The sequence below is a fragment of the Cygnus olor genome, chromosome 4 (genome assembly GCF_009769625.2).
Source record: "Cygnus olor isolate bCygOlo1 chromosome 4, bCygOlo1.pri.v2, whole genome shotgun sequence".
NCBI classification, from domain to species: domain Eukaryota; kingdom Metazoa; phylum Chordata; class Aves; order Anseriformes; family Anatidae; genus Cygnus; species Cygnus olor.
This window is the reverse complement of record NC_049172.1, coordinates 29,166,436-29,193,475: the sequence shown is the minus strand read 5'-3', so window position 1 is coordinate 29,193,475 and position 27,040 is coordinate 29,166,436. Positions and strand designations below refer to the sequence as shown.

Here is a 27,040-nt window from a genome sequence, read left to right as displayed (position 1 = left end):
GCTGAGAGCATGGGCATACCAAAACAAGGATTTAAGGTTGTCATTCTCTTTTTCCAGTTTCTGGAAGGGAGTGCGCATGGTATTTTCATCATTCAAGCATTTTCATGTCAAGCCTGACATTGTCGTGCCTCTTCTCCCTCCATCTGTTCCCAGTTTTCTCCTCTCTCTGGCAGGATCTGTGTGGCCTGTATTTCTGGAGTAGGTCCTGTTCCCTTTAGCGGTATTCTCCCAGACACCTCTATATTTCATTTCTTGCCATATTCATAATAGAATGGCTTGGTTTGGAAGGGACCTTAATAACCATCTAGTTCCAACCCTCTGCCATGAGCAGGGAAGTCACCCACCAGACCAGGTTGCCCAGGGCCCCGTCCAACCTGGTCTCGAACACTTACAAGGGTGAGGCACCCACAGCTTCTCTGGGCAACTTGTGCCAGTGCCTCACCAACCTCTGAGCGAAGAATTCCTCCTAACATCTAATCTAAATCTCCCCTCCTTTAGTTTAAAAACATTCCCCCTTGTACTCTCATTATTTGCCCAAGTAAAAGGAAACTCTCCATCTATTTTATAAGCCCCCTTTAAGTATTGAAAGGTCTCCCTGGAGCCTTCTCTTCTCCAGGCTGAACAGCCTCATCTCTCTCAGTCTTCCCTCATAGGAGAGGTACTCCAGCGCTCTCATCATCTTCGTGGCCCTCTATGGAGGGATATTTTCCCTCTATTTCCTGCCATTTCCTAGTTTCCCCAGCAATTCTGGGTCTGATAGATTATCTACACGACTAAAATTTTTTTCAATATTTGCTTTGCATTTACATGTTTGGTTTCAAATTACCCTAGAGCCTACCTGTAATATGCCCCTAGGAATTGTGGAACTGAGGCATGCAGGCAATTGAAATATTAGTGTAGTGTGGGCTCAGTCTGAAAAATTAATTTGGCACAACAAGCTTGATATAAACTCTTTGGGCTCATTTCAGTCACTTTTTTATGTAACAGCATAAATATTCACATAAAGCAATTTTTAAGCACACAAACAATGTAATCATTACTGCTGACTTTCAAAGAGGTATATTCTAATGTCTTAAAAAGAAGTCTACTTTGTAAGGGAGAAGTCATTACACAGGTTAAAAGGGGGGGGGGGCGGAATGTGGGGAACGGGACAGGACATGGAATGATTGTCTTTACAAGAATCATACATAATACGTAACTGGATGAATCCTACATTCAGTTCAACAAGCCACATGGGATTGTTGGCTCCAAATATGATGAATATATAACTACTCGGTACTTCTTACAATTGTTACAAAAACCCCTGAAGATTATTTCAGCCAGGTCTAAAAAATTATGAGAAAAAATAGACTGTTCAATCTGTCTAGAATCCAGAGAGAATGTATCTGTTTAAGAAAGAAACATGTATAGTGAACTATGTTCTTCTATTGCTCTCTTCGTTTTGATTGAACTGAGATATTTTCTTTGGAAAAACAATGATGGTAAGGAATCCCTCAGCCAGATAAATCACTGATTTATATCTGGTTCAGGGTCTGGACTCTTTTCTTTACCTTAGGGTACTAAAAGTTTTCTTTTTTTTCAGTAGGCCTTTTGTTTGTGAAAATTGTTGTCATCTCTCTGCAAAGAACTTGCCTTGCGTAAAAGCTCAGGGAGTAGGATACCATCATTAGTACATAAATAGAAAGAAAAATGACACATTTGTGTTACATATGTGTATATTTTTAGAATAGTTTTGAAGGCAGTCTTCCTTTTTGTTTTTAATAAGGCTAATGATATTTTATTTGCTTGTCTAGAAACCTTGTCAAAAGTAAAATTCCTCAAATTATTCTTTGAAAAATCTAGGCTATGGCATATATATACTTGTAAAACAGAAAAAGTGAGTTATAAAAAAAATACTGAAAGTAAGTCTAAAACTGTCATTGCAATTAATAATAGTAACATGCAATCAATAATAGTAACATCTCTGTTTACAAACAGTATAGATCTGTAACTTGATAAGCACTGAGTTAAAAAGAAAACGCAAACTTTCTGGGTAGTTCAGCTTTTTCAATAACATTTTTCAAGACTTTTGTGTCAGATGTACCTGCCGCATTCATGTAATCCTCAGAAAAGTAGTAACAAGAAATACTAATAATTTTTAATAATGTTCCTTTAACACTTTTAGAGAGAGATGGCTCCCTACCCAGTACAACAACCCACAAGAATTTCTGAGTTTGTTACAAATGTTCTGTTCTGGCAACCATTTGCTAGTTTGCTTGGAAGAACTATTCTTCTATAAATTTTGAAAAGTTGCTGTGGAAAAAAATGGAGGCTAACAAACAAGCAGCAGGGAAATGACACAAATGTTTCTGAAGTACAGATGACTCACCTCTGCATTTATGTTGTCCTATTTGTACCAGATTCTTTTTCAGTAAAGGATTTTAATGACAAATTATGGACTTGATATTTCACGTATTTTACAAGAGACAGTATTAGATATATATTTTTAGCTCCTATGATATTAAGACCAATGCATGTTACTATCATTACCTGAAAACAGACTTACTAATTCGTAGGTTTTTGAATATACGATGTCAACAGCACAAAGGCAAAACACCTGATGGCATGAATTTCAGTATCACAGATATACAGAGGGGAGGAAAAAAATCAAACTGTCAGGCTCAGACTCTCATTAGATCTTATTAGAGCTTGCCCCAGATAAAGTTTTAATAAAATAGATCAAAATTATACTCACAAAAAGTCACACTTAAAACTTTGAAATTTTTAAGTATTATGTAAATATTAATAATTAGCATTATTTAATGAAACAATTACTCTTGGACCATTATGCCTCTCTCTCTTTTTTTTTTTTTTATGTTTACAGGAAAAATGCTCAAATATCAACTTATAATATTGCTTACTACATTTATTTACCACATTACTTAAATAAGATCAGACTGAATTTTTTCACCACAAAACATGTCTTTTACAGTACTGATTATCTCTATTGTTTAAAGACTCCAAAGGAAGTTCATTATTCCTTAGGGATGTACAAGGCAATTCAAAACTTGTAGATTAAACAAACAAAAAAAAATTAAGTTTAATTTAAAAGAAAAGTAAAATTATATGTATATATTTGCAAACTACTCAATGCATATAATATAAAAAATACGCATTTATACAAATAGACTCAAGAACTTCAAAACTAATTACATTGTTTTCTTTGAACCCTCACATTAGATCTTTGAGATCAGAGCCTCATTATCCCATTAACCTTTGTCTGACTCTCCTGTTAATACAAGTATCATTATATTAATTAGTCATTATCACAGCTACAAGTACTGACCATCATAGCTGTGCTTAGGAGATTACTACTCAGAAGTACAGATCTAAAGTATAAAAAATCTGTTCACTTCACCAAAGCTTTAAATCTCAGTGTTTTTTAACTCCATTTATCCACGTTATTAACAGCAAACAATACAATTGATCTAAGGGATTCCTTCCTCCCTTCCTGTGCTCCCCCAGAAATCTGCAACCAAAATGGTATGGAAAAGTACCACTCCAGCAGCTATCTGACCAGAGCAAATATGGGTGATTTGCTTAGACAATTTAATTTTTTTATGAATGATATAGGGATCAACAACAGTGATTGCATTTAGAACATAAAGGTTTACAGTGGTCTCCAAATGAAAAATACAATCTTCTGACAGACGTTTAGGCACCAGAAAAGCATAGTTGTCCTCTTTCACCTCTCCCAAATTATGTTCCATAGCATTGTACTTGTACAGAAAAATATTAACTTAAATGGACTTATGCCTCTATGAGGCATACATCACTACTGAACTGAGCCAAAAAGCTAAATGTGAAGAACACTAATATTTTAACTGTCGCAAATCACCTCTTCAGGACTACTAACACATTGGGATAGGTACGGAAGATGTTGACAAAAATAGAATTTTATAAATAAATTAGGTTATAGCATGACACATTAAACAGCAGAGAAGAAAGTTGGTCAAGGACCTTTTGCGATGCCAAGTTCATTAATAATTCTGCTATGTTTGTAGGGATTAAAACACAAGTAAACTGCACATTAGTCTTCCCAGGACTAGTCAAGCCAGCATTTGCTACCTTTCTTTTTAGGTGACAGAAAACAATTCCTGCGGATAAATTTAAAAGAGGAAAATATGCTGATGTCATGTATTAGCTGAGGGAGGACAGTCCATTTACAAAATGTTGAAAGAAACAAACTGAAAAAAAATAAAAAAGATGGATAAACAGATATTCTAAGCTGGTTTCCTTGAGAAACACAATGACGGAGATGACATTAAGGAAACAGCAAACAAGCACTAAACATCAAAGTCATTTAAAGCACGAAGGATATTAACAAGCAGCAAGTGTGGGGAAAAAGAACTGTTAAGAGTGAACCATATAAAAAGCAAGTAAAATCTAAGCAACGGCATTTGGTGTGATTATCAATGAAAGATGTGAATACGAGGTAAAAATCCAGCATGTTTTGAAAATAGATGTCAGGAAAAGTAATATAAGGGTTAATGCAACTGTCTAACAAATACCAAAACAAAGAATGATAACAATAGCAGTGGATAATGTCCAGCTTCAGGAGAGAGTAAAAGAGTCTGTTAATGCAAACTAAACATGCAGGAGAAGACTGAATTCAGGCATGATTCTAGGCAGGACTGAGTATCAACATGAGATGACATACAGGTAGTTTGGTGTGTAAAGGTGGATTTAAGAGTCAAAGATAAATCACAGAATCACAGAATCGTCTAGGTTGGAAGAGACCTCCAAGATCATCTAGTCCAACCTCTGTCCTAACATTAACAAGACCTCCACTAAACCATATCACTAAGGGCTACATCTAAACGTCTTTTAAAGACCTCCAGGGATGGTGACTCAACCACTTCCCTGGGCAGCCCATTCCAATGCCTAACAACCCTTTCAGTAAAGAAGTTCTTCCTAATATCCAACCTAAACCTCCCCTGGCGCAACTTTAGCCCATTCCCCCTTGTCCTGTCACCAGGCACGTGGGAGGATAGACCAACCCCCACCTCGCTACAGCCTCCTTTAAGGTACCTGTAGAGAGCGATAAGGTCTCCCCTGAGCCTCCTCTTCTCCAGGCTAAACAATCCCAGCTCCCTCAGCTGCTCCTCGTAAGACTTGTTCTCCAGACCCCTCACCAGCTTCGTTGCCCTTCTCTGGACTCTCTCGAGCACCTCCATGTCCTTCTTGTAGCGAGGGGTCCAAAACTGAACACAGTACTCAAGGTGCGGCCTCACCAGAGCCGAGTACAGGGGGACAATCACTTCCCTAGACCTGCTGGCCACACTGCTTCTTATACAAGCCAGGATGCTGTTGGCCTTCTTGGCCACCTGAGCACACTGCTGGCTCATATTCAGCTGCCTATCAACCAGTACTCCCAGGTCCTTCTCTGCCAGGCAGCTTTCCAACCACTCATCTCCCAGCCTGTAGCGCTGCTTGGGGTTGTTGCGCCCCAGGTGCAGGACCCGGCACTTGGCCTTGTTGAACTTCATACAGTTGACCTCAGCCCATCGGTCCAGCCTATCCAGATCCTCCTGCAGAGCCTTCCTACCCTCGAGCAGATCGACACACACACCTAACTTGGTGTCATCTGCAAACTTACCGAGGGTGCACTCAATCCCCTCATCCAGATCATCAATAAAGATATTAAAGAGGACCGGCCCCAGCACTGAGCCCTGGGGGACTCCACTAGTAACCGGCCTCCAACTGGATTTGACTCCATTCACCACAACTCTTTGGGCCCGGCCATCCAGCCAGTTTTTAACCCAACGAAGCGTACGCCAGTCCAAGCCACGAGCAGCCAGTTTCTTGAGGAGAATGTTGTGGGAAAATATGAAGGCTGAAACAATAGAAAAACACTCAAAGAAAAAAAAACGCATCAAACCTCACTGAGGATAAAGTACAGTGGGACCCTTGGTGAGTGGCTCGTCAACGGAGGTTAAAAGTATTTGGAAAAAAAAAAAAAAAGAGATGTAGGAAAAAGAGCCAGATGATGATGCTGCTGTCTTCAGGTCACCAGAAACAACAGCAGTTGAGTTTTGTCCAAGACTGAGCATTGGCACAGGTTGCCCAGAGAGGCTGTAAAGTCTCCCTCCTCAAAGATCATCAAAATACATGCAGACATTGTCCTGGGCAACCTATTTAGGGGTGGCTATTTAGGCAGCAGGGCACCAGATAACCTCTGTAGGTCACTCAAAAATTCTATGATTTTGTGATACAGAGGTCAGGAAAGAGTCCATAGAACTTGAACAGATCAAGATAAATTTAGATGTCCAGATTTAAAATTCACACTTAGATATCAAAATAAAAAATGTGAATTTAGAACCCTACAATCAATTTTAGGGTAGTGAATTTTTTAAATTATTTTGCTAAATGCGACATTCTTAACATTCTTATTTTTCCCTACTTTATGCATATAAATATAAAATACATTATTCTGCAGGCAACACATTCATAGGTGAACAGTTATGTGTGCAGAGGAAGTTGTCTGCACTATCTTACTCTTTTTAATTAATATTACTCATATAGAAGTACTAAATGAAAATGATTATATTTTATTATTTTGCATAGGAGAACAATAAAGAAATATAATTGTATCTCCTTTTCTGTTAAACTGTAATACTTTATTAAAAAGATAAAACAGCAACAACAACAGATCTGCTTAACAAAATCCAAATCCTAATCTCTTATGACTTGGTAATTGTAACATTTTTCCTTACCATTCACTTGAAGAATATGAGTTTGAAAGAGCTTATCATAGCCATCGGCATAGCAGGTGTAATTTCCCATATGAGTTGTGGTCACTTTAGTAATATACAAGGAGCCATCATCTCCAAAATCCTACCAGGAAAGATCAAAAACAAGGTTATCATGTTTACATCTGTATCTCTATAATAATTATGCTCTTCATCTTGGCAACAAAACTGTGATGCAAATATCATAAATACTCAATCAGAACAGCTGACAATAATCTGAAACAGACTATTTTTTGTGAATGGCAGAGGTGCTTGATCTTGCTACATGTATTGGGTCTGTAATAGAAAATACAACTTCTATTTTAACAATTAGCTGAACTCTGAAGTCCTAAGAATGTTTGTTTAGCTATGATAGCTATTTGCAGAAGAAAAGCTATTTTGGACTGGGTCAGATCAGATAGAAAACCTAAACCACTGCACAATTTAACAAGGTAAATGATATCCTGTAAAAGCATCGTCATTCTTTGAAACTAACAGATACATAGAAAATAAAATAAAAAAATAAATATTTTTTCTTCACATTTTAGTTAACATTTTTAACTTCATCCTCTTAAATATCTTTAAACGGTATATAGATTCCACAAGATTAGAATGCAATATTTATCTATCATTTCAATTCCCGGTTCAATCCTCAGTACAAGATCAATTAAAAAAGACTGTTGTCTTCTTTATTACTGTTCAAGATAACAGTCTAGTACAATCTAGCATCTGTAGTGTTGATATTAAGTACCAATTACTTACTATAAACAAGTTTCCATGTCAATTATTGTAAAAAAAATGTATGGAATAATTAATAGTGTTTATTTATAATAAGGCTATTGACAATTGGTCTAGAAACACTTTTCCAAAACTGAAACTCTCACAGTATTCTTTGAAAATGACATGTATACACTTGTAAAACAGAAGTGAGCTATTAAAAATATTTAAATTTATCTAGATTTCTGAAGTCCAGTCTCACTAGTAAAGAGATAACTACCATAGCTCTTTTGTAAGTAAATGGATGTCTGTGCTATGATTTCTCTCTTCTTTTTTGTAGAAAAAAAAAATAGAACATTTCTGTGGCTATTTTACTCAGAGACATCAGTTTTCAACAGGATTTCCCCTACGATATTGTCATTTCATTACTCAAAATATTTGGGGTTTATGGGTGAGTTTTGTTTTTCAATTACAAAACAATGTCCCTGGCTTATTATTAGACTGAGTTCAATATTTGTTTTGTTAGTTAAATCAAACAATTCAATACAATGGAAATATAAAACTGTAAGGAGTGTTTGGAAAGTGACAAAGAACTATAGACAGAGCTCTTTAAGACACAATGGTGATATATAATTAGTGTTTTATAGAATAACTCACAAGCTAGAGTCACTGAAAAAACTTGTATCAATACAGACAAACATTGAACTTAGGTCTTCAAATATTAACAGCAATAGAGAAGAAAATAATATTTTAACTTTGGAAAAAATGTTTGATGACACTAAAAACATTGTTACAAGTCCTGTTGGTTTTTTGTTGTTGTTTTGTTTTGTCTTAAATAGACTACTGTTCAAGTGAAAATGGCATGGTTCTTCTAAAATTAAATTGAGAAACTCTAATTATTTTTGTCAAAAAAAAAAAAAAAAAAAAAAGAATTGAGCAATTACTTTAACAATTATTCCACAGCAGCTCTGTTCTGTTGAGAACTTGACATTTAAGAATCATGATGTGTGTCATGAATAACAAGTAAAGGAATACAGAAAGAAAACATTCATTTGACAATGAATCTTTGCTTAGTCGTCTTAGTGTAAATAAGAACAGAAATCCAAAGGTGTTTTTTCTTCATAAAATAATTTTTATTTTCTTTGGGTTTATAAAATGCTTTGATATACTAATTCTTGTGCACTAGAGTCTGTGATCATTTACCTGCTGTTCTTCATTATCAGCTCTAGAAAGACCATTGTCAGCTTTCCCACCGCAGAAGAATGTATAGCAAAAGACTGCTTGAACTTGTGTAACATCATAGAAACTAGAGGCTGTTCGTCTTTTTTTTTTTTAACCAATTTATTATCAACATAGTGTTCCCTTAAACAACTTATTTTTGCTTTGTTTAAATCATTATCTGTATTCCAAAACCTGATTTTCCTGTCATCTATGGATCACAACGTCCCCCAAACAAGCCCTCTATCCCTAAATGAAAAATATCATGTTTATTTTCTTTTTCACTCAGCGCACGCAAACAGTTCCCTGCTCAAATCTCACTTGCATAATATAACTGAAAATTCAGTTCAGAGATTAAGAAGTTCAGAAAACTGAATTGGAAAAGCAGTCTGGATTTGGGTAGTCTGAAGCCATCGTATCTGGAGTTGACAAGATTTCTTGTTTTTAAATCAGAAAATGTGATTATTCTAGAAAAGAGGACATAACTCCCTTGCAAAATAACTATTGCTAGTGCTTAGTAGTCCCAACTTAAGTCAGGTTCTTGTGAACCCCCAAATAGGAAATATTATATGGTTTTGGGTTTCTTTTAATGTGTTGTTTTATTGTTTGTTTGGTTAGTTTTGATTTTTTGTTTTTAACCCTTGTAAATTTTCAGGCCTAGATGATAACTCTCACCAGTATATCAGCCTCAGCCTTTTACACAGAGGTGCAAACATATAAAACTGAACAGACTGTATTTAAGAGATCTATGAAGTGATTAAGAACCTTGTTTGGAAATTTCAGCTCTGTAAGCTCAGTTTCTGGCAGCTGATGAATTCTATATACGGTTCCTGGAATACCAGCATGCACCTCAACACTGGTACACAGGAAAAAGGTCGTTTTCAGGCACCAAAGTTCAGATGCACTTACATACTTTCACAGTATTTATTCTGTGGCCCATTGGTCAGAAATAATAATACAATCTTAGGATCGTATTAAGATGAAATACAATATGATCTTAAGACCTCTTATGGCATTAAGATCTTCAGCTTCTAAAGAACTTCCTAATATTAACCTGAATTCCAAAACTCCATACTTTGGAAGGAGAAAAAAAAAAGTGAAAAAGGATAACATAAAAGAAAAGAAAAAAGAAACACAGGAATGAGGACGAGACATAGAGATGTGCATTCTCAGTTATAATATCCTCAGAAAAGGTGAGCTTATTGGGTCTTTAATAAACGTAATTATCAAGCACCAAAAAAAATGAATTAATAGCCCTTTTGATCACATGATAACTTTTTTTTCTGTCTTTGACAAACCTACAACAAAGAAGAAAGTTATATTGGTTATCTTTGTATTGATTGTTAATAATATAGTCACTACAACGCTGCTACACTATGACTATGATAATGACAAGATAATTTGGACGGGAATTTTCCCCTTTTTCTAAAGAAAAATCTTGATTTTCTTACATGAAAAGAGAGAGATTTCTACCTCTGAGCTGATCAGAGAAAGAATTTCACCCTAAGAATAAAAATTTTGCTTTGGTCTGCTATGGAAAAGATGTGCCAACAGTTACAGCCATCTAGGTATTTTCTCAAAAACAGTTTTTGATTTGTAAAAACAACTAGTACACATTATCCCACTCTGTACACTTGTCCACACTTTCTAAAATTGATTTCAGTTTACTCATGGAAGTCTCAATAATAAAAAGTCACTTGTTTGCTTATTACCATTTGTTTTCCAGTAGTTATCTTCAAATTATTTATTCCGTGTGACCTTGTGAAAAGCTTTTGAGGGTTAACTGGAAACATTTTGTAAAATAATTATTGATGTATTAGCTTGCCAGATAAATTCCACTCACACTTTTCCTGTTGATGTCAATTTTACAACTCCTACTTTCTGCGTAACCAATTTCTTTGTTCATGTTGGCAGAGCAATGCGATTCTGTGGTCGGCTATCACATGTCAGAAAGAACTTAAATTCTATACAGAAATCACAGAACAATTGTATATGGCACCAATACAAGATTCTTCCTTTAGAGGGAAAGCAAAACCTGAGTTTCCTAAGAATAAATTTTACATACCTTCACTCAGTCTCATATTTTACAGATGCAATAAGGACAAATCATAAATCTAATGAAAATCAACTTACTGGAGAACCAGCTCAACAGAAAATGGCATATCCAGTCAAATTTTCAAGAAAGATCACAGTATTATATATAGTTGTAATATACAGTAGAAAGCTTCAGATATCCTCACTAGTATCATTCTACTGTCAATACAGAAAAACGGGATCATCCAGTGAGCAATTCATAATGTTTAACTAAATCTCTCGTTCAGATTTTGAGAAAGTCTTTGTGCATATCCTAAGTCTGTCTTACAAATGCTCAGAGATAACCTTTAATTATCTCTTCCTAAAATAAGACTTAATGATACATGGGAAGTGGCCACTAGTTAAATTCAACAGGATTTGTTCATATTCAGCAAACCTGAGAAAAGATTCACATTTCTCTTACTCTAAATGAAGAGAACACTGTACCTATTTACACAAATAGATATGTATGATTTTTTGTTATTCTTTTGGATGCAGTATGGACTGAAGTTTCATTTCACGATGAGATAGTGACAGCTAATAGATGGTAGCATCTATTATTCTGTGGAAAATTTGCAGCAGCTTTGTGCTATGTTGATTGATTAAAAAAATGTTTTTGCTATCTTGAAAGCTAATAAGATCACTTAAGTACACTTAGAATCTGAAGACAAACCACGCTGAAAAGTGCCATAAAACCCCACGCTCTTGGGTCACTGGTGAGAATCACAACTTCTTTAACTATACATAGTTACATAAAGAGAATTTGGATATTCTACACAAGAGGTATGCACTAGACATCAGCACAGCTTTGCCAAAGTACAGGAGCACTAGCGGCTAACTAAAAAACTTCACCAATCTTTTACTTCCTGAAAAAATCTGTAACTTATGTTATCTCGCTGTGAAGGTGACTGCTAATTTATTTAGACATTCAAAATCTCCAACTGATTAGATAAAGTTTACTTCAAATGGAAATTCCAGCATGCTCAGGTAGTCGTTTTTTCTATTGGTTCATTTTACACACAGATATCTTCGGAATGACTCATGTACCATTCAACCTTTACTCCTTTTTAAACATAATCAGATTTAAAAGTTTCTCACATATTTCTCAATTTAACTTCATAACCAGTGACATTAATTTGTAATTACCCAATTTTCACAGCTTATTATAACTTCCGAAAACCATTCTATTTTTTTTTAATCAGCTTTAACTGTAGATGTATTTATTAAACTTTAAGCTAGACCTGCAAAAAGAAACTAACTTTGCACTATGCAATATACTTTTATGAAATCACAATCCAAAGCAATATCTAATTGCTAGGAGGTCCTAATTCAGCAGAAGAACTGACACAATTTGGACTTTAAGATGACTCAGTGTAGGGTCAGATTTGTGGAATGAGCTTGGCAAGGGTATCTCATTTGTACACTATCTTTCTAACACTTTTGCAGAAAAAGAAGAGTATAAATAAAACACGGAATACTTCCTAAATTGTCTTGATTCTGAAAATATCAGCTCTTCATAATTACACTGTTTAACTAAATTTTATTTTAATTACTTAGTTTATAAGCATCAGTAATAGAGCTCACATTTTATTCCATAGAAGTAAATTCCTCAGGATTTTTTTTATTTTTACTTTTTTTACAACCTCAAGAGAATCTACAAACAATGCAAAAATAATCCAATAAGATTTCATGATACCAAAATTTTCATACAGTTTTGATGCAGTCCTTCTAATGTATGCGCTAACAATTCAGGACCAAGTGAGAGAGATGGTCATAGATTTTTATTTTTATTTTTTTTTTAAGTTTTATGCAGTCTGCAAAAGCCCTGTGATATAAATTTTCTTTTATTACAAACTACCCCCTGTACATGTGATTAAACAACCAACAGATAAAAAAAAAAACACCTTGTCAAACACACAAAACTTTCAAATATCTTGCAGAGAAAACGACTTTAAAAAAGATAGCAGGAGATTCTTTACCTGTCTCTATGTATTACTTGAAGAAGAGATACAGAGGGTAGGAAAAAAAGAAAAAAATACACCTAGTACCTTCTAATCTGATTTTCAAAATCTGAATGACTTACTTTAGATTATTTTTAGTGTGCAAAGGAAAAAATGCATACTGTAACTTGAACAGTTGATTTAAGTTAACTCTCATTTTTTTATTCAGCAGTAATGCATGATCTCCAGACAACAGTAGAGAGAAAGTAAGACCAGTCACACACATTCCTTAGATTATTAATAAAAGGCGATTTGTGTCAGTTCATTATCAAGTATGTTATATAAAAACCTAGTACATAGATGCTTAGAAAGATTTTGAATGGACTTCCTATACAAAAGATTTTTAAAAGTGCATACCTAAATACACACAATGAAGGGAATGACATCTGTCCACTGGAGTTCTTTGCTCATGTACAAAATCAAAATAATGAAAGCTCGCATGTTAGCAGAGCAGCTTCATTTAAAAAGAGTCTAGCCCAGCGTGACAGACACTAAACTCACCAAAAAAATAAATTCTTGCACAGAGCCTTTAAGCGAACAGCAAATTCCAGTCAATCTGGACTAAGCACTTAGTATGAGCTAGAGTACATGCAAAGTTGAATTACACTAAAAAAAACATTGAAACCTGCAACAATTCTAATACCTATATTAGTTATCTACAGGCAACATCACAGACATAGCCTTTGCTCAAACCACTAATACCATGCTCCATACTCATCAGTCTAATCATTTATCACAAGAAAACTTTACTAGGCAAGATGAATTTATTTACGTCTGAAAGAAAAGACTGTTCAGTATCATTGGTAACAACCTCAAGACTTTCACAGTAACCACTGAAACTAGTTGTGTAGGAAAAATTCATCCTCCCCCACTCCCTCACCCCCCGCAAAAATTCAGCATTTTAGCTATATAGATGTGAACTAGAAATTTAAATGCAAAATCAAGCAAAACTATAGGTTCCTCTAAAACTACCAACAGATAGACATTGTCAAAATTCAGAGTAAATTTAGTAAAACTTCTAGTTTATTTTACCTGTCCTCCAACAGAATAATGAAAACACTTTAGCCATGGACACAAAGGTTACTTATATCCAATTAGAAAAACTTCTGAATGCAAGTTTTTGAAAAAAGGAGCTCTAGATTATTAAGATAGCTATATAAATATGGCATAAAAATGACAAGGAAAGGAAGACGACACAAGAATGTGATAACATTTACATATGGTACAGACCTTTGGGTGGTGAAAGAGAAATTGGTCTATGCTAGAGTAGATCATCAATAAAATTTAGAAATTAATGGATATATGGTACTAGGATTATGGGTATATAGATCACTGAGCAGTTTAATTCATAGAAATGTTAAATGCCATCACTTGAAAAGTGAGGCAGACATACCACCTTCTGTTGCAATCCTGTCAGACCTCACAAATTAAGCAGGCTTGATCTGGATAAGTAATTTGCTTCATGTCACTTCTGCAAGTAGCAGTACTGGTGATTTTATAGGTGGAAAGCAATTTTCTTTCTGATTCAGTACTGAATCAATGACTTGATACAGTGATCAAACACTTCCAGATGATTTTTTTTAATTATTTTTTTTTTGTAATAAATATTGCAGATGCCAGTTGAGCCAATTCCCAATAGGTAATTACGTTCTACCCATCCTTCCTTCTCCTTTCTGGAATGCTTGGGAGGGACAGGCAAAGATGTTTCTTTTTTTGGTGTTTAACCATTCATACCTCTCTCTTCAGTTAAACAGACTCTTAGATATCAAAGCACTTTTGTTACTGATGATGTGGCCCTCCTATTTAATGTACTATAGCAATGATTTGAAAGTCAGGGCTGCGAGCCACAGGAGGCCATTATTAACAAAGCATCTTTCTTATGCTTTTAAGAAAGACTGACCTTACCTGCTAGCTGTAGCCTAGTCCAGGTTGTTGCCTAGCTTTTAAGATTTTTTTTTTCCTAAAATAATAACCTGAAAAGCTTGATATCCTTTTTATATCCTTTATGGCTCTTTCACACAACTCTTATCAAATCTGTCAAAAGCATCAAGTCTAGTATAATAGCAAAAGTACTGCAAAACGAGATGGACAAGGTGGAAACATAAATATATAGCTAGTAAAAAATAAGAGAAAATATATGCCACAGAAACAAATGAGCATGCTTATATCTGTACCTAAATAACAAACTGCAATTTTTCATATGCTTACCAGACATTTATAGCACAAGGTGAATTTGCCAGTTTCAGCAACACAAAGTGTAGATATAGCCTACATATATATAGATATACACACATATATAAAGAAAAGAACAGAGGAAAAAGGCCAATTTGAACTGAAGAGAAAGGATTGAGGGAGAAAGATGCTATGGCTGTGAAAAACCTAAGATACAAAAATTCTCAAGTCAGCTGATAACAATAGACCAAATAACGTTCTGATAATTTTAAAATACAGGAAAGATGGGCAAGAGTGAAAAGAAAGGTGGGTGTGATAGAAGTTCTGGTGTCTCTGAAAAAAGAAGTAATAGGAGAATAATAAAGAATATTTAAATTAAAAATACGGTATAAAAATCAAGAAGCATTCAAAAGATTGTTACCTTAAAGGAAAACATTATCAATATAAATGAAATCTCTAATTCTTTACTTTTCTTAAAATATTTTCATGTTTCTACATTATCTGCTAATTTGTATTGACAATAGAAAACTTAAAAATAGAACAGGTAGGACAGACATAACTCTATTGCGAAATACCAAAAATAATGATGTAAATGAAAAAAATTATTTGTTTTCATTATATAACTTTTAGAAATTTCTAGAGAGATATTTCTTTTTACTTTTTTATTTTTATTTTGACCAGAAAGTGAGACTAATGGGGGAACAGTGACTTCGAAAACATTCACGAAACATCACTGCATGCTTAGACTTTGGTATAAATTATGCCAAAGATAGGTATTATAGGGCTAGTCTTTCCAAAATCTTTCTGCTGCTTCCATAATACTTGTATAATGTTCATTATTTTTGTGTGATTAAAAATCGTACAACAAAGTTCTGTACTATAATAGCTATATCACGAACAAAATTAGTGAGCATGGATAAACAAGACATTCAGAAATGGCTATTCTTTTCGGCTATTTTGGTTGCTAAGTGCACAAGCTGAAAAATTGAAATGGGTTTCTCAAGTGCATTGCAAACTCACTGAGTTGGCTTATTAGGTGAACTGTGAATGCTGGGGAAGATTTCTCCCAGGGTAAACAGAGGAATACAAGGTCTGTAACCTTCAGTGGCTGCCAAAGGATGTCCCTCCTTTAGCACACACTGCATGTACTCCTATGGGTCACTGGAAAAGCACAGAATCACTGGGAGTTCAGCCTTCTCAGTCGTACGTCATCAACTCCCTGGCACTACAATTCGTCTCTTTTTTACCACATTTTAGGAACAGCATACCTGACATCACAAAACTACCTTTTGGAGAATCAACTAATTTTGAACTTTCATTTCTACAATGGTTAGAGATAATTATAATGCATATATCTGCATTTAATTTTTTGTGTTTATTGGAGTTTTGTCTTCAATGATACAGTAGGCAGAAGATTAACACAGAAAATATTGTGGCAATGAGTTTAGTATACATCATAATAAGCTAAACATACAATAATAATTTCAAAACTAATAATAAATGTTTCTTGTTTTAGAAGCAGATGATATTAAGTGTGACAGTTCTTAATTTAAGAATATTACTTTCCTGCTTAAAATACCTATAAAAGTGTCCTTGATGTATTCTAGTAAAACTAGGCAGAATCGGCAGCAATGTACATGCAGATATGACTACAGAGAAAAACGGTTAACAATGTTTTGAACACCTTTGGTGTTCACATATTTCTGTTGACAGAGAAGACCCCTGAAACAGAAGTACAGAACTATCACTTCAGCTGTTCTTCTAAAGACGTGTTGAATGAGCTCTGTCAAGAAATTGACTTGGAAGAACCAATCAATCTTAAAAATGCACAATATTCCTTTTATTTTGTTAACAGTTTCTGTCTGTAGCTGTCAAAAATGTGTAGTGATGCCTCCTGCCTGCCTGGGGTTATTTTCAAGGTTTCCTTCGGGGCAAGGGAGAATGGACGTACATGTTATGTTAACACCTTTCAGTATCACAAGACCTTTCATTTTTAACTTCTGAGCAACAAACAGGAAAATACTAACAGACTCATCTATTTTGGATACAAATAGTCTAAACAGCTCTAGAACGTAGAATTACAACTACCACAAGATAAGAATACTGGGCATCAGATCTGCAAGATGGAATGACTCTGCCCCACTCTCTAATGGGAAAAGGACTAGATCATGATCTCGGTTACACTGCTGACAGAACAAGGAAAGATTATGGTCCACAGATCCTGATTCTGTTCATCTTGGAAATCAACACTTTCATTTCTCATGAAGATAAAATGAAGCAGTCTTATCTAGCAGAAGAGAAGAGAAAGCCCATGAGAAATTTTAATGCTTCTTCATAAAGAGAGAATCATCATCTGTCTCAAAGTTAAAATAGCTCCCACCATAAAAAGATGTATATGGAAAACCTTATCATAAAATTCTGCAGTATTATAACTTTAATGAAGCTAGAGCTACAGAACTTGCTTGTCCAGATTATTTTAACATGAATCAGTACCTTTTAACAGGAATCAGTACCTGTGAAAGAAACCTCACGGTAACATTTCACCTTACTTCATTAACCTAGAAGATTATAGATCAATACAGGTACCTGGTTTAAGTGTATCTTTATGGTGTTATGAAAACATGATGCACATTCTAAAGTGGCATTCAGCATGCCAATAATGAAATAAAATAAATATTTAAATAGCTTCAATATTCAAAGAAAAAAAATGTCAAATCTTACACATAACCAGTGTTTCCTTTTGGTGTGATTTATCCCACTACTAAAAAATTAATTGTGACTCAAAGTCAGATTCCAAAAAAGAGAACAGAAAAAAAGAGAACAGAAAAACGAAGGATAGAAGGGAACTGAATGAAATGATTAGACTGGTGGACAAACCTACATATTTTTGGCATATTTATAAATAAATAAAAAAAGCATTAGAGATTTCATAAATCTGATCAGCATCTTTGACAATATTTTCACTTAACTTTTAAAATGAAGTAAAGCAAACAAAATTGGTATTTGACATTAAACGAAAGAGAAAAGGTAATAATACATCTTATTTCAGATGAAGAAAGTCTGCATAAGAAAAAGGACAATTCAATACTGACAAAAATAGAAATGTGCTGAATTTGATGAGTCACTTAATCAAATCCAACCACTTCATTAAAAAATTCAGTAAAAAGGGATGTAATAGATGGGTTGGACTGCTGTCATAAAAATAATGTATAAGGAAAACCCGTAGCTAGGTTGTTAAACTTTTTATATCTTAGTGGTAACACACAGAATACTGCTGCACCACATAGTATATAAGATGCTGTAATTTCTGTACGGTAATTTGACTACTATTATTCACTAAGCAAATTAGAAAAAGTTAATGTATTGAAAAACACTGGTAGCTTTTAAACTACTGTACTATGACTGATGACACCTGTTTAATTTGTTCATTGTTAGACTGTGTTACCTCTTCCAAAAATGAAGATATTAAGAGCATCATCTTGAAGGGAAGGCTAAAAGGAAGGAGGCTCTGACATTCCTCTCAGTTCACAGGATCTCTGTACTCTCTCTTAGGCAGGGGTGAAGGAGTCACAGAGAAGACTATAAAAATCAGAGGAGCAATAACAAAGATCCTGGGCTATGAAAACCTCTTGGGGAATGAACCATACCATGCAGGGCTTGCTGCAGCAAGAAAAAAAAAAAAAAAAGAAAAAAAAGAGCAGATATCAGGAGTCCCTTCTAGGAACTATGTTTAACATTTTTGACAGTCTGAAAATATTTTTGTCATCAGTTGCTGAGCAGACCTCTCTAGAATGGAAGGGAATGTGCTATTTCAGAGGACATCAGGTTTTGCTGGCAATTACATTATGTTTTGGTTTAAAACAATCAAGAAGAGGATGCAGATGAATATGATAACAAAAAAGCTAAAGTCGTAATTTGCAGATTAATTTTAATGAAATGAACAAATGAGAAAAAGATAATCCACATGTAGCTGCAAAACCCCCAAATTTACGTATCAAATAGAAATATTGCAGGTTTTCAATTAAGGTAGCCTAAAGAAAGAGATCATTAGTTTTCATCAAAAAGCAGAAGTTAACCTACACTCCTTTAAAAAGCTATTAATTTAAGTAAGTTAGTAGATGTTAAACTTTCCATATGGGCAAGTCATCTAAGTTGATCTTGTATAAACAAAAGAACAAAGGGCAGACATTTTCTAAGTGTTATTCCTGACAGGTATAGGGAAGCAGCTGAAAGCAAATCTAAAGGAAAAGGTCAAAAGAGAACAAAGTAAAATGAGATACAAAGTGTTTTGAAGTAAGTCAACTTCCATGAGAAGAATGTAATATGCATTGTGTTTAGGAAAGATTCTGCTATTTTTTACGTTTTCTATAAGCGAGAACTTTTTCTACCATGAATAATAGGCTAGCTAGAATATACTCGAAGCGGTAAGTGAAAAGACTTCAGAAATTTAAGATTCAGGATAACAGCAGGAAAAAGCCCTTCTAAATGCATACTAAAATAGCAGCAAAATGCCCTACTATATAATTTCTGTACTGAGTCATAGTACAAATAAATTACAATTTAAATTAAGTAAAATTTGCAGAGGCACATAATTTTTCATGGCTTCATTCAGATGGACGCTGATTATCCCTGACTCCTATCAGTTTAAATAAGAAAGATCAGTAGCAAGACACATTACATCCACAAATAGTAACCATATGTACCATAAGAAGAGTTGAGGAGCACTGAGGACTCCTAAAATTACCTATTGGATATTATCAGTAGCATCATTAAAATCTAACCGCACACTTGTGGTCAGATAGCATTCTCTAAGTTATTTTATTGTTGTAAAAGTACTGATTAAATACAATTTTCATTATCGACCCTCGAAAGTCAAACAGTATTTCTTACTTTTTTTTTTTTTTTTTTTTGTCTCAGAGTATGTAATACAACTCAAATAATTAAGGCTTGCTCATGGTCACTTCCCTAGCTGACAGGCTTAGGCATATATCCTGTATACTTTCAGTAGGGAAGTAAACTATCTTTCAACAAAATAGAAATTCAATAGTCACAATTTGAGTTTTGACTTAGACTCTTGCTTATTGCTGCATTTCCCCATTTGACAAAACACTACGACATTATATTGTTCTGAGTATATCACTCCCCAAAGCCGATAGTTTAAACCATATTCAGAACTGCACAGTGCAAAAACTTAATTCATGCACCTTAAGTATTATCATTTGCTATAAGTTACAAAATCACATTGCCAGTACTGCTTATTCTGATGGTTTCATATGTGCTTACTTCCAGTTACAATGATGTATGACAAATTTTGCTGTACAAGAAGTATTTATCTGTCTTCCCAGGTCAATGCTTGTTACTTTTTTTCAAAAACCATACTAATATTTACATAAGATTATTAATGTTGAGATGCACATATGTGGTTCTTGTATAACTGAGTGAAGTAAGAATTCTCAGAGTTAGATGAACATTTTAGCATATAATAGAGTCACAGTAAAGCATAGAATGTTTTACTTCTGGGGACATCCAAAATTATACAAGGGCTTAGGGCTTTTGAACGTTTAAAATTGCCTGAATAAGTACAATGCATTCTTTAGTGGTTAAAATGCAACATAAACTGGAACACACTATGTTCCCTCTACATTCATGCCTTTGAAATTAGTATTTAAGTAACAAATTCATTTTCACAGTGAAATATAAAAGACAACTCTTTTCTGTCCAATTATTTTTTTTTTCTCCCGAAGGTATTATTTTTATTACATTGCTTGAGTAGATACTAAATGATGACTACGTAACAACCTTGAAGCAAATGTGAAATTGTAAGAATTAACCAGACAATATCTGACCAAGTTCAGAAAGGAATGACCAAAGAAATATGAAAACAAACAAACAAAAAACAACAACAACAAAAAACAACCAAAATAAACCCACAAAGAAACAAGAGAAGATCTAGAAATAAATATGAGGATAGAATCAGTGCAAACAGTGGAACACAAAATAAATTTTGAAGAAAAGAGACTCTAGGAAGCAGTTAAACTCAATGCTTTTATGCCCAATGGTGTTTTTGTTTTGTTGTTTTGTTTAGCTTCCAGGCTCCATTAACTCTTTCTTCCACTGTTTGTTGGTTTATCTACACATTAGATGAAGATCACCTGTATATAACTAGAACCTTTGAGTGCTATGTATTTTTAGAGCTTCAGCCCATGGATATGTACAAGGGATCTGTCATTCCCTTTGAATTGTAACTAAACTGTTAATACTAAGAACTAAGCTGTAATATATTTTTGCTAAAAAGCATTCCCGTGTATTCCAATTTCTCTATGATTTTATTAAGCTAAAAAATAAATGATGAATACATTCACCTTTAGAATTTTTCTCCTGTTGCTGGAAGCATTTACTCTCTGTACCATTCTTGCTATACCCATACACAAAATGCAAACACAGAACTCATCCCAACACAGAGAGAGCTCTTAAATAATTCCACTCTGTGCAGGTATGAATATATAGTTTCTTTCCAGAGGTGAGCAATACCTCAACTGTTTTTGCTTCCACATCATCATCTAGCCTGCAAATTCTCTCAGGAGACACTTTGTAGACCTTTTTTGAATTATCTCTTTGCTTAGCCTGTTTGTTTGCTTTTTATGTTTATAGACTGTTAATCCAGTATATTGTCACATGGTCTGCCTATTAAAAGCACATAAATCCAGTCAATTCTAGTAATTTTAATTTTCTCCCTTAGCTTTGGATTTCTGATCACCACTGCAAACTGACTTCAAACTAGGCATGCTGTGAGTCTTCAAAAATTCCATACTGGAGTGTGTTCCAGCTGTTATAAGCACTGAAGAAACACAATGGGCTGGCCCTAACAGCCAAGCTCCCCCCCGACTGCTCACTCACTCCCCCTCTCAGCAGGGTAGGGGGGTGAAAATAGGAGGAATGAAAGAGCATGTGGATTAAGACTGGTTTACGTATTACCACTGTGGGCTAAAACAGACTCAACCTGGGAAAATTTAGCTTAATTTATTGCCAATTAAAATTAAAAAAAAATAATAATAATTACTAACTTGGGCTGTGGGAAACACAAAGATGAACATTATTAAAACAACAGCTTTCCTCTCCCCTTTTCCAAATTTATTGCCAAGCCCTTTACCCGTTCCAAGTGGCACAGGAGGTTGGCGGTGTTACGGTCAGTACACAGCATTTTGTCTTTGCCACTGGTGCACCCACTGCAGAAAGCTTCTGTTTTTTGAATTTTCATACTCAAAATGTTTGTATCAAGCTTGGAAAACCACTTGCTCTTTTCATGTTGGCAAATACAGTCAAGTGAACCTTTCAGTTTGAAACTGAGTTGTTAGCTTCATTATCACCATTCATCATTTTCCTTTTTTTTCTACATGTCCAGATGTGTGCTCCTGTTTCTAGCTCTACAGCTCATGCTATATATTATACTTAGATGTGATTAGAAAGAACTGCAAATCATTACTTATGACCATAATGAATATTTACAGAAAGCTAACAAATAACACAGAAAGGAGCTTGTGAGCATGGGTAGGACACTTTTGAATGCCAATCATATTATTAATACCTAATTAACAAAAGCAACAAGAATATAAAGTGAGAAATTTTCACAGCATGCTGGATTTATCCTAAGCCTCTCAAATGACTTAGAGCTACCATTCAAGCAAGGTGACCTTTGAAACCATTGTAAGGAAGTTCAATTTACAAACAAATCTGATTGCTTGTAAACACCAAGAAAAACAAAACAAAGGTGATGTGCACGTACAAATGTCACTTCGGAAACAAATCAAAGCATTCATAAATAAATAAAACAAGTATTCGATTGTGGTGTTACTCCACACATGTAAGAGTTGCAGCGATCTCAGACGGACATACTCATACAACCCCATGGTTGTCCACATGTATAATTCTGGTAATGTGAAATGGCACAAGGAAATTAAACATACCTACAGGCAAACAAAATACAGCTGAATGATTGTTTTGAGAGTTCTGTCAGAAAAAAAATATATTATTTTTGTCACATTTTGTATTTTTCTCCATATTTAGAGGTTACGGCAAAGTTAAGGGGCAGGTATTTGCCTTGCTAAAAAAAGATTTCTAAGTTACTGACATTCACTAATGATTCCTTGAGAAGTACCTTTGCTGAATACTTGGAGGAATGATTAAAACAACCAATTTTGTAGTAAGAGCTATATTATGGTAAAAATACATTTTTATTCAATTATCAGAATATAAAGTTATTATAATGATCTGTTTGTGTTAAATAAGTACGCATTTCTTAAAATGTTAATTTTATAGATTCTTTTTTCTCTTAGATGTTTGAAGGCTGCATAATGCTGAATGTATAATACTGTCTGCATTTTGGGCTGTGATTGTCTTCATACGATTCTATTGCTATACTTATTCCTTTAAATGATTGGTCTGTGAAATGTTTTCCCTGTACTTAACACCAAGGGTTTGAATACAAAGTAAAATAAAAACAAAGTTTGGCAAGCATTTTATTTCCATTTCTTTTGTTTTATCTACAGCTATATGACTAAAAACATCATAGGTAAGGAACTTGTTAAATATCACATAGAATCACAGAATATCCTGACTTGGAAGGAACCCACAAGGATCACCAACTCCTGGCTCTGCATAGGACCACCCAAAAACCAGACCATGTGTCTGAGAGCGTTGTTCAAATGCTTCCTAACTCCAGCAGGCTTGGGGCCTGGACTGCTGCCCTGGGGAGCCTGTCCCCATGCCCGACCACCCTCTCAGTGCAGAACCTTTTCCTAACACCCAGCCTGACCCTCCCCTGTCCCAGCTCCATGCCATTCCCTCGGGTCCTGTCGCTGTCCCCAGAGAGCAGAGCTCAGTGCCTGCCCCTCCGCTCCCCTCGTGAGGGAGCTGTAGGCTGCCATGAGGCCTCCCCTCAGCCTGCTCTGGGCTGAACAAACCAAGGGACTTCAGCAGCTCCTCATGTCTTCCCCTCTAGACCACTGTCTTCTTAACCCTCCTAGATGCTCACTAATAATTTTACATCCTTCTTATACTTTGGCACCCAAAACTGCACACAGTACTTGAGGTGAGGCCACGCCAGCGCAGAGCAGAACAACTTCTTACCTTGACTGGCTAGCAATGCCATGCTTGATGCACCCGAGGGTGCAGCTGGCCCTCCTGGCTGCCAGGGCACACTGTTGACTCATATTCAATGTGCTGTCAAACCCCGAGTCTGTATGTATACCCAGGGTTGCCCCTTCCCAGGTGCAGAATGGGGTACTCGCTCTTGTTATACTTCATATAGTTAGTGATTTCTTAGCTCTCTAACTTGTCAAGATCTCTCTGCAAGGCCTCTCTACCCTCGATGGAGTCAACAGCTCTTCCTAATTTAGTGTCATCTGCAAATTTACTTACCATACCTTCAAGTCCTGCATCCAAGTCATTTATGAAAATATTAAAGAGGACTGGCCCCAAAATGGAGCCTTTGGGAACCCCACTAGTAACTCGTCTATGTAAGCCCATTTACTGATGTGAGCCCAACCCATCAGCCAATTGTTCACTCTTGATCACTTTTCAATTCTTCATGAAAATATTTTATAGCAAGCTGTTAAAGAGAGCTTTCTTTTACTTACATTGATATCTTCCAAATCCAAATTATTCAGAATGATGTTGTTCCTCTTCCAGATGATGGGAGGTCTCAGAGTTCCCTGGATGGCACAACTTAAGACAGCACTTTGTCCTACTGTTGCTGCAGTGGTGCTTAGTTTTTGATCTTCTGGCAGACTTAGCTGAACTACCTCTGCAAAAGATATATTGTTTTCAAGGTTAATTTGTTTGCAGTTTCATAAGGTTAATTAGTATGCAGCTTTTGTACACTGGTAATTTAAGGATTTTAATTGGAATCAAAGTAAAAAGAACTTCCGACAACCACAGGAAGTTCTGAGTATTTCAAATAATGGTCAGCATGACATTTCAATTAAATTGACTGACAAGCATCACCATATAAAGACAGAAACATTTAACATGAAAATGAATTTCAGAGGTAAGACTATCTAAAGTTAGACAACAGAAGTTATTTAACAGTAAGGCCAATGAAGCATAGTAGCTATCATCTTCATTTGACTAATATGGCAATACTGCTGTAAGAGTCATTCATTTTCAGAAAATAATATTATGGAACTCAGTGTAAGAAATATGCAAGACTGAGATGAAAATGAACAAAAAAGTGAATTCTGCTTTCAGTATACAGAAATAAGATATGAGCCTTCTTCCCTAGTATGCCTTTTTTTTTTTTTTTTTTGGGTGGGGTGGTGTGGGGTGGGAAGGGTTCCTTGATATCAGTGAAAGCACAATGTCCTGATTAAAGTGATGTTAGTAATTTCTTCCATTTCGGCCTCAGAAGATTATGCATTAGTCATAGTTCAAACACATTAGTTTATGTCATTTTTAAAACACAGCATTAAAATAATTTCTACACTTCTCCGGTCAAAAATGATTTCTTTTACAATACCTGGAGAAATACTCAGCCAGAATAATAAATATTTGTATACTTGAATAAATCTTTCCTAAATACAGGATGTAAAAAAAAAAAAAAAAAAAAAAAAACAGTGCACTTTACAGCATCAATTTGAAACTGCTGTGTCTGCCAAGTGGCAGCAGCAACAACCAGGATGGAACAGAGCACCAAGCAGAAGAGCACAACACTGAGTAATGGTTGGAGGCAAATGTGAACTAAATGCATCACTTCCTCTGAAGTCATCTAGATCCACAAATATTCACTCCTTTTTGCATTTCCTGTGCAACATGCAGTAGAAATTGCTAGTGCCAATAAGCTATTTCACAAGGTTTGGTTTATTTATTTAGTATTACCTAAAATACCCTAATGTAAAATATCTGTAAATTAATAAATGTAAAGGATTCACTTTTAAAAGTGTGTCACAGGTTGTTTCGTGGTTTGTTTTTCCTAAAATAGACAAATTACTAACACATTTAGAAGCAAAACCATAAAGTATACATGCAAACAATCATGTTCTACATGTGTAAGAGAAAATTCAATCCATATCAGAAATCTGAAGAGCAAGAATTATTTTTATATTTATAGATATTCTTTGAATCATGATGAAATATTTGCTCTTGGTAAGTAACCAGCATTTCTAAAATTAACACCAGTGCAGCAAATTCAAACTCTCGTGGGAATGAAGACAATTTATTGTATGGTATTAGAAATACCTGGGGGGGGGGGGGGGGGGAGTGTCATTTTAATACAAAATAGATTTTGTATGTAAAAAAACTAAATAATTAAAAAAGGTCTCCATGAAATAAAATTCAGTACAAATAAATATGTTGTTAAAAACAGAGTACTCAGTCTTTAAAAGAGAATCATTTTAAGGAAGTCTTTGCCATACAATTTTAGAATAAATCTATTTGATGAAAAAGCAAGTAAGTAAACTACTATCAGTAGAGAACTACTCTCAATTCTTTCAACTTTACTCTGTATCGAAAGTAAATCTTCCACCGTTTATCATTGCCTCTGGTATTTCACACTGCAAGAAAGATAATGCATGGCCCCAGTAACTACTTTTGCTCCATAACAAAAACTGAAAACAAAGTAACAGAAAAAAAAAATAAGAAAAAAAGAAATTATGTGAACACCCATGCTCATTTCCACCCAAGAAAGAAAAAAAAAATCTCATTTTTCTGGTTAACCAAAAGCTGGTAACTACTCAACTTTTAAAATGACCTTTTAAAAATTCAAGCATGTGTGATCCAGGCCTTGACAATTTCTCCAGTAACCAGTACAGTACACAGGTCTGATATTAATATAAGGATGCTTCACTTTTATGTTCCACAACTCACTTGGACACTTACAGAAAAAAGAGAGAAAGAGTGATAAATATTAGTTTGATGATGCTGTGTACTCTTCCTTCTTGTGTAATTGCCTAGATGTAAAGCTAAACAGCTAAGAGTTGTCCTTTCGTTTGTGGTGTACCTGATTAAATACAACATGACAAAGTTTTACATTTGTATGGAGTGCGTGTGTGTGTGACCAATGTATTTGGTCCAATATGTGAGACCTATATAGGAGTT

At 34.9% G+C, this 27,040-nt stretch overlaps 1 protein-coding gene across 8 annotated transcripts in view; it reads right to left on the bottom strand.

Moving 5' to 3' along the window:
- FSTL5 (follistatin like 5) overlaps nucleotides 1-27,040 on the bottom strand; it is a 415,275-nt gene that overhangs the window by 66,359 nt on the left and 321,876 nt on the right. For all 8 annotated transcript variants that reach the window (XM_040555979.1, XM_040555981.1, XM_040555984.1 and 5 more), the window contains 2 exons: nucleotides 24,586-24,752; nucleotides 6,756-6,876 (listed from right to left, as the gene is read on the bottom strand). In XM_040555979.1, coding sequence (XP_040411913.1) covers nucleotides 6,756-6,876; nucleotides 24,586-24,752 — 288 coding nt within the window. The remainder of the gene's footprint in view (nucleotides 1-6,755; nucleotides 6,877-24,585; nucleotides 24,753-27,040) is intronic.